General features: G+C 37.9%; 2 protein-coding genes across 3 annotated transcripts in view; both read right to left on the reverse strand.

Annotated features, from left to right (window-relative positions):
• Positions 1-1,158, reverse strand: part of grk5l (G protein-coupled receptor kinase 5 like) — a 63,101-nt gene extending 61,943 nt beyond the window's left edge. For both annotated transcript variants that reach the window (XM_052108647.1, XM_052108646.1), the window contains exon 1: positions 602-1,158. In XM_052108647.1, coding sequence (XP_051964607.1) covers positions 602-653 — 52 coding nt within the window. In that variant the 5' untranslated portion in view covers positions 654-1,158. The remainder of the gene's footprint in view (positions 1-601) is intronic.
• Positions 1,159-3,886: 2,728 nt separating this feature from the next.
• lsm1 (LSM1, U6 small nuclear RNA associated) lies at positions 3,887-8,806 on the reverse strand. The gene is made up of 4 exons (XM_052108645.1): positions 8,653-8,806; positions 8,244-8,312; positions 4,577-4,692; positions 3,887-4,429 (listed from the first exon to the last, which is right to left on the reverse strand). The coding sequence occupies exons 1-4, from the start codon at positions 8,696-8,698 to the stop codon at positions 4,259-4,261; spliced, it is 402 nt and encodes a 133-aa protein (XP_051964605.1). The 5' UTR covers positions 8,699-8,806; the 3' UTR covers positions 3,887-4,258.
• Positions 8,807-9,066: the final 260 nt, after the last annotated feature.

Below are 9,066 nucleotides of genomic sequence, written 5' to 3' on the forward strand. Positions count from 1 at the left end.
TGGTAACGAAGACGAGAGTTTTTCACAATGCTTTGTCGACTGTTGACCTGCTTGCGCAACTAACAGCGGACCAACCACATTCATATTGGCTAGTTGTGTGTTTGTGGTAAACTGTTTAGCGGTGCCCAGCTGTAACAAATCTGCCATTTCCTTACACATAGCTCACGTCGTGTACCTCAGTCAGAAAATATATGTCAATGTGTTTTGAATTCGTGCGCTCTGTGAAATAGCTTGTAGGTTTGCTCGAACAAGCAGTCTTTTTAAAATCACTACAAGGCGGATGTGGCAGGATGATGGGGTTTTGGCGTTCGCTTGGGTCAACTATAACACGCATCAACTGTCAAACGATACAGCAACATGACGCTGGCATCATGACGTCGGTTTAAGATGAAAGATCCCCTGGTGTGTTGGAAAAACTGTTTGGAGAAAATGCACAACCTCTGAACATCCCCAGTTGGAGTGCTGAGATTACATCATCACGAGAGGTGCACGAGAGAGCAAGCAGCGGCTTCTCTTGCTGAAATATCGGTGCGCGTGCTACAGAACTGCATGCGATTAAAAAACAACAGAAAATCACATTGTGTTCATGTTCCTCACTTACCCTCTCTGGCCTTCAGGAGTACCGTGTTTGCAACAATATTCTCCAGCTCCATCAAAAAAAATCCCACTATGATATTGCCGTGGAAGCCGAAGTGTAGATAGAGTTGCTCCTCCCAGCCGAATTTGCTATTTTCTGTTCGTGCAAAAACGTTTCAATCAAAACCTAGGCATTTTAAACTATTAGCACGCGTATACCTAAGCAAGAGGACGGATCACTGAGATACGAGCATGGCTTTCGTAGTTTGCGCCACAGAACACGTAGGGAAGGCATTGCCTATGAAACACGAGCATGCCTATGCGAAGTGTAGCAGGCCGACGTCTACATCCTTTGAGGGTTCACACACACCAGAAAACGGATAAAGTAGCGTACACGGTCACAGACGAGTTGTTGAAGTGCCCCTGACTACAGGCTGACACATTCAGCGTGCTCCCTCTCTCGGTGCGTAATCGAAGCAGGGTTGGGTTTCTTCTTTCAGTTGTAATTTTTGGCTTGCTCCCAAGCGGCTTTCCCCGTGGCTCCGTTCGGATTTACAGCTTGCACCGCACTGGAGTGGCGCTCGGAAGGATGAGCCAGCGCGCGATTATAACGGTATTTGAGATTCATCTTTGGAGGCTGTCATGTTTCCTTGTCATTTCTATTCAACAAGCATTTGGAAGAGGCGTATTCAAATACAGCTGTGACGCACGAGCCTTGAAGAACAAGCATGCATGGCTGTCAAAAGATATTTGATAGCAGTACATTCAAGACGCTCCCGCCCATTCACTCGGAGCTGGCAAAGAGAATGGTTACAGTTTTTTTTTTTTTATATATATATATATATATAATAAGGTTCACTTAGTAGTTTTACTCTGTAATGAAATGAATAGTAATTCAATATATGTATAAACAAATGAGCACTCACATGAGATGAAGACTACAGTCATATCAGTAACCTTATAAATAAAAGCTGTTTTAATATACAAGGAGAGGGCCCCCTCATGGGGGCTGCCATGTTGGAATCACATGACCAGCCAAATACATCTCGCTAATGGGGTGTTCGCGTCATGTCAGAATAACTGTAATTACGAGATGGCAAATGTTGATTCTACTCGGAGCTATTTACGTCCTCAGACCTTGTAAGGTATTTGTTTTTATGACAACACTTATAATGCTGATGACAGCAAAATGTTTATTACGACATAAACTCATTATTAACCTCTATATTTTCTTGCAAAATGTTGTAGAAAAAAAAAACAAATAAATAAAAATGCTCCAGGTATAATAAAATAACAAAACAAACAGAAATATGTGTTTATTACCTTTCACTGTTGAGGCTGCTGCCATATTGGTTCTTTTTACGTGACGTCACGACTGTTAATTCGGAGCTTTCATAGAATTCGAAAATGTCACTCAAGAATATAGCATTTACAATTTTTACAACTTGAGTGACCTTTGTGAAGAATTTAAAATGTCTAGAAATACAAATTTCTTTATAAGCCTTTTTTTATCTTTCTTTCTTTCTCAAGCAGGGCCTAAATTGCAATATGAATTACACTAAAGAACAGGGTATGTAGATAAACTCTTGAACGTCACCGGCCTTTTCAAACATCGCAAATTTTCGCCACAATTTGTCATGGTGATGAATATTTTCAAAGGAAACAGTGGATTCCAATGGAGTCTTTCACACAGAGAGCAAACATTCGCACATCGACAAAGTATGTTTGTTTTTTTTAATGGTGAGTGTGTTGATTTTTTTTTTCTCAACCCCTACCAATAAAATTTGAGCTTTTGTTCACATGTTAGGAGCCGCTGCTTTTTCCAAAATAAGTACAACTGGTGGCGCTAAAGCACAGAAAGCTGTTTTGCCCATCGGCATTAAAAGTGCTGTAAGAATCTTGAATTTGCACAAGCTGAGGCGTTGGATTAGCCATGCTCCCTTTTTCTTAAATCCTGCACTCCAAAGATAGCAAATGAGCTTTAGGAACAGTTGTCAAAAGCAACAGCAGCAAAACAGTGCCCTCAACTGTCAACTGTTATGAGCAACATGACATAAAAATGGAAATCAACTCAATAATTTGCTACACCTACAATACTATGAGAACGCGCAAAATGAAAGCTTCATTGTCCGCGGACACATTTTTGTTTGCTGTTTACAGTATAGTGCTGTCATAAAGAGGTGAGATATCTCATGGCACTTATTTCATTAATATCTTTCAAGGAGTAATACAAGTTTTCGTATACCTTTCCATGAAAAATCACTTACGGCACTTTTAAAGCTTAAGTGTTTAATTTCTACACCACAAAACTGAATTGCAAGAATAAACCTTGTTTTCGAACAGCTTTCCGGCTAAAGAAACATTTACTGGTCAAAGAAACAGATAGTCCTGCGGAAACTCATGCCACTGAGCCAAAACAGCAATTTTGGAAAGCATCATTGTGCCAGACTGTTTACACCTTTTGAGCAAATCAGCTGATGTGTGGCTTACAGTTATCTCTAAATATTAAGATGGAATAGGAGAAAGTATTTTAACATTAAAAAAATTACACTAACGGCCCAGTAGGCTGACTGTAATATATATAGCTACAATGCACCAAAGAACACTGAAACAAACTAAAAATAGGGTTTTGTTGCAACTGTATTTCTGACTGATCTATAATCATAATATATGTAGTACCACTCATCGTGATTGTAACAAAGCTCAATACAACTAAATTATGAAAGCGATAACCACGTTTTTTTTGTTGACAATAACCAAGGTCAAATCTCTTGTTTAATAAAAATGATAGGGTAGTTCTCCACAACAACATTTCTCTATATTGCAGGTATTCTCAAGAAAAGACAAAACACTTTGAGCTGAGGAAGGATTTTTAAGCCCATATAAACATCAGCACCATCAAGTTACCATCCAGCTCAACCTTAAGGAAACTAAAATAATAAATGTGCATGAGTCAAATGTGTTTTCTGTAGCATTATGTAAAAATACTGTTGGCTAAGTCAATACACCTCTCTGGTAACAATTGCCTCATAAAGCAAATGCAAAGTCACCCCCTAGCTACTGATTGATGCAAGGACATGTTTAACATGAAAAGCCTTTTGAGCAATAAGTCCACTGCTCAAGCACATGCACAACATCTCTCTCTCTCTCTCTCTAAATGTCCTCTTCTGTTGATATATATATATATATATATTTTAGAGAATTTCTGGAATTGCCTTCATTATAAAAAAAATTAACATCAAATTAGTATATTAATTTTCATTTAACATATGTAGTTTCTGAGAGGCAATGAGAATACACACATCTTCAGTATAAAAAAGGTTTAATAGAACAAAAATATTTTCAGTGATGTGTTGGAAATAATATACTGACTTAATAACTATAGTGTCATATCATAGTAAACACTGAAATAAAGTTATTTTATTTGATTACTTTTGTTAATGTTTTAAACTAAAAGCCAACAGGCCAAGTGCTTCAGTATGTCCATCTATTTCCCTATGACACATGTAAAGAATCATAGATGGTGGGCAATTCTCAAAATATGCCTTTAGAGCAACAAGTGAAAAACTCTTATCAAACAATCATAGCAGAATGATTTCAAAGTCAAGACAGATTGTCTCATACCAAACATAACCATACAATAAAACAGAAAAAAATCAAAAATGCTAAACTTAAAGTTGTTTCAGAAATCATCTAATGTGTCCGCTTTAGGGATTGATAATCCTCGTTCTTTCACTGCCTGTAGCTTCAGTCTCTTTGACTCTTGCTTGGCTTGCTGTTCTGTCCGCTGTTCTTCCAGAATTTCCTCAATGGAAACTCTCTGGAGGATTTGATCACGTTCTTTATCCAGATCCTAAAAGGGAGAACAAGATTATACTAGAGTTGTAGGAAGATTTATGTTGGGTATTTGTTTCCTTAAGTAGTACTGTTTAATCAGAAGCATCATGCCTTTGTATTGTCATAAATCCTTCCAAGCAGGAAAATTACCGCCTGTACTTACTACTTCACCAAGCAAAACAACATTTTCTCCTCTGACAACGAAAATCCCACGAGGTATGTCACCAAATTGTTTACCTACGTGGATACGTTCAACTGTTTGATGCAAAACTAAATTGGCTGTGGAGAAATAAATACAATAAAATAAATAAAACAGGTAATTGTTCAAATGTAATGGTAATTTTGTAATAAAGTTGAAAAGCAGGTAATCCACTTATAAACCGATAGGTCTGAAGTTACTATAATGTACTTAAATGGATAGTTAACCCAAATATTTTTTAATTCTCTCATTTACTCACCCTCTTACCTTTCTTTCTTGTGCTGAACACAAACAAAGATTTTTAGAAGAATATCTCAGCTCTGTTGGTCCACACAATGCAAATGAATGGTGATCAGGCCTTTGAAGTTCCAAAAAACACAAAGGCAGCAGAAAAGTAATCCAGAAGATTCCAGTGGTTAAACAGATGACTTCAGAAGCAATATGATGGGTGTTTTGTGAGCGAAGTTTTTTTTACTATAAATCTACACTAGCACATTCCTCTTTTGCTTTTTAACCATTTACATTCTTCGTGCATATTGCCACCTACTGGTTGGGGTTTGTCAAAGGTGGAGGTTTAAAGTACAAATGGAATTCATAACTGATCTATTTATCACCCACACCTATTATATCACTTCTGAAGATGTGGATTTGAGTCGTATGGATTACTTTTATGCTGCCTTTGTGCTTTTTGGATCTTCAAAGTTCTGGTCACCATTCACTTGCATCGTATGGACCTACAGAGCTGAAATATTCCTTTTAAATTTGTATTTGTGTTCAGCAGAAGAAAGCAAGTCAGACACATCTGGGATGGCATGAGTATGAGCAAATGAGAATTTTCATTTTTGGATGAACAATCCCTTTAAAACAAATCAGAGAAGGCACTACTTCAGTTGTTTAACTGAAGTGTGTAGTACATTGTTAATGTTTAGTGATATCAATAAGAAGTAAATAAGAACTTTTGAAAAGCTGATGAATTCTAATATATGTCTCCAAAATGTGTCTGAGCAGCAGCTGTGATGTTTGGCTATGGTTCATAAACTGAGATAGGACAATGCCTCAGTAGTGTAAAAAAACACTATTCTTTGAAAAGCTGCTTTGGGACAATGTGAAAAATGCTATACAAATAATTTGAAATCAAAGGCTCTACAATGCACATTGCATTTACATTTATGCATTTGGCAGACAATATTATCCAGTGTGACTTACACTGCATTGAAGGTATATATATATATATATATATATATAAAATATGGCAAGTAATTTAGGACATTAACTTTGTGCATGACATGAGTAATTGTTCCAACAATTGTTTACAGGCAGATTGTTTCACTTTTAATTAACTAAATCACAATTCCAGTGGGTCAGAAGTTTACATACACTAAGCTAACTGTAACTTTAATCAGTTTAGATAATTGTCAAGTCTTTAGACAATTATGGGGCTTTTCCACTGCACAGTACAACTCCACTCTGCTAGCTTTTTGGGGGTTTTCCACTGTGGGTAGTACCTGGTACTTTTTGTAGAGGTTACAAGCAAGCCGAGCCGATACTAAATGTGAGGTCAAAATCCTGCAGATCACTGATTGGTCAGGGAGAAGCGTCACTGGATTTCCGACACGCGACATCAACCCGCTAGTTTTAAAGTTTGCAACAGTGATAACAGTATAATTTGTTCACAAGTATTTCGAATTGTGATAAAAGAAATGGCTGTGCGCAAAACCACACAGTGATCAATAAACGAGGTGCAGACGGTCCACTCGTTGGCGATTAGCGTAACAAAAAAGTCTCTCAGGAAGTGTATCAGCTGTTACACCGTATGCTAGGGAAAAGACCAACAGAACCATCAAGGAAAGTGGAAGTTGTTCAACCAAATGGACACTATCTAAACCGGTGAGCAATGTGAGGGAGAGTGCCCTGGACTCAGCCACGATTGAGGATGGTACGTTAACTCTATACTCTGCTTGAAAGCTTCCCTTTAGTTGTCCAGCTACTGGAAGCTTGCCTCTAAAACAACCAGGCCAATTTAACTGTTACACTTGTGTAAAATCACCATGCAACAACTGCTTTATGCAGCACAATGTTTTGTGTATGTATTGTATTGTTTTGGTCAGTTTGTGTCATGTTTAAGATGATGTCATGGCAGTAGAGGCGGTGCAACTATGATGATCAGCCTATAAATCACACCCACGCTGAGTAAAGCGAGTTGAGGCGAGTCGAACCATTACGTGCAGTGGAAAAGTGCCATTAGCTTCTGATAGCAGGTGTACAGAATTGGAGGTGTACCTGTGGATGTATTTTAAGGCCTACCTTCTAACTCAGTGCCTCTTTGCTTGACATCATGGGAAAATCTAAATTAATCAGTCAAGACCTCAGAAAACGAATTGTGCACACCAACAAGTCTGGTTCATCTGTACAAACAATTGTACACAAGTATAAGCACCATGGAAACACACAGCCATCATACCGCTCAGGAACGAGTCTCCTAGAGATGAATGTAGTTTGGTGCGAAAAGTGCGAATCAATCCCAGAACAACAGCACATGACCTTGTGAAGATGCTGGAAGAAACAGGTAGACAAGTATCTATATCCACAGTAAAACGGGTCCTATATCAACATAACCTGAAAGACTGCTCTGCAAGGAAGAAGCCACTGATCCAAAACTGCCATAAAAAAGCCAGACTACAGTTTGTAAGTGCACTTTTTGGAGAAATGTCCTCTTGTCTAATGAAACAAAAATGTAACTGTTTGGCCATAATGACCATCGTTATGTTTGGAGGAAAAAGCGTGATGCTTGCAAGCTGAAGAACACCATCCCAACCGTGAAGCATGGGGAGGCAGCATCATGTTGTGGGGGTGCTTTTGCTGGTGCAGTTCACAAAATAGACGGCATCATGAGGAAGGAACTTTTTATGGATATATTGAAGCAACATCTCAAGACATCAGCCAGGAAGTTAAAGCTCGGTCGCAAATGGGTCTTCCAAATGGACAATGACCCCAAGCATACCTACAAAGTTGTAGCTAAATGGCTTAAGGACAACAAAATCAAGGTATTGGAGGGGCCATCATAAAGCCCTGACCTCAATCTGAAAGAGAATATGTTGGCAGAACTGAAAAAGCGTGTGCAAGCAAGGAGGCCTACAAACCTGACTCCGTTACACCAGTTCTGTCTGCGGGAATGGGCCAAAATTCCTGCAACTTATTGTGAGAAGCTTGTGGAAGGCTTCCCAAAACATTTGACCCAAGTTAAACAATTTAAAGGCAATGCTACCAAATACTAACAAAGTGTATGTAAACTTCTGACCCACTGGGAATGTGATGAAATAAATAAAAGCTGAAATAAATCATTCTATCAACTATTATTCTGACATTTCACATTCTAACATTTCATTTTAATTAAGTACGTGATCATAACTTAAGACATGGAATGTTTTCTACGACTAAATATCAGGAATTGTGAAAAACTATGTTTAAATGTATTTGGCTAAGGTGTATGTAAACTTCTGACTTCAAGTAAAAAATTTAAATAAATAAATAAATTGATATATATATATATATATATATATATGTGTGTGTTTATTAGTTGTCACATTGGAAGGCTGCTTTAAAATTTACAATGCAAAACCTCTATACATACCAAACTGATCTATGCTTCGAAGGATCCCAATCAATGTTCTTCCATCACGAAGTAGAACAAGGTGTTTTTCTGGTAAGTGGGAAAAAATAAAATAAAAGCACCGTTAGTCACATGCATACTGTGAACTTGAGGCTTTTGTATTATCTCGCGTGTGGTCTGTGTGATGACACAAACACATGCATTCAGGCCATTATTCACACACTTCACAAACTCTGCTTTATTTGGCCAGATTAATTTGTCGGAAAGAGTCAAGAGGGCAAAACTTCTAATTTGTAGCTCAAATATGTGCTTTGACTGTGACTATAATTTAACCAACTAGCCTGAAATAGCGAATATCAATACACAACTTCAACTCTGCATCTCAATTGTGCGAATTCAAACATATTCAGTTTTACTGTCGTTATCTTACTATCAATATCCTCGATGAGGCTCGCAGTCCCTGGCATGTAATTCATTTTGTTCACATTTGTTTGTTTTTTTTAAAACGTAAAGTATCAAGCCATGGAGCATTTCAAATATGTATCCTTATTCCACAGGATGTAACGCAGAACAAAGTGCTTCCGGCTCCTTAAACTCTAGCACGTTATCAATGTACGTTTCAAGGCAAGTCAGTCCACTCGGTGTAAACATGCATGAAAGTCCAGCTCGAGTCAATTTGAATGGGGAAAGACCGAAATCTCCAAAACGGTTGGTCAAGATTATGATCAAAGAACAGATTTAAAATCAGCAGTTAAATAATGACAACGCTGGTATTATAAATTGTGCTTCTTTATTTCAAATTACGACGTAAAAAGCGCTGTTTTTCATGCTGGTTTAGCTATGC

The sequence above is a fragment of the Xyrauchen texanus genome, chromosome 37 (assembly GCF_025860055.1).
Source record: "Xyrauchen texanus isolate HMW12.3.18 chromosome 37, RBS_HiC_50CHRs, whole genome shotgun sequence".
In the NCBI taxonomy this organism is placed as follows: Eukaryota; Metazoa; Chordata; class Actinopteri; order Cypriniformes; family Catostomidae; genus Xyrauchen; species Xyrauchen texanus.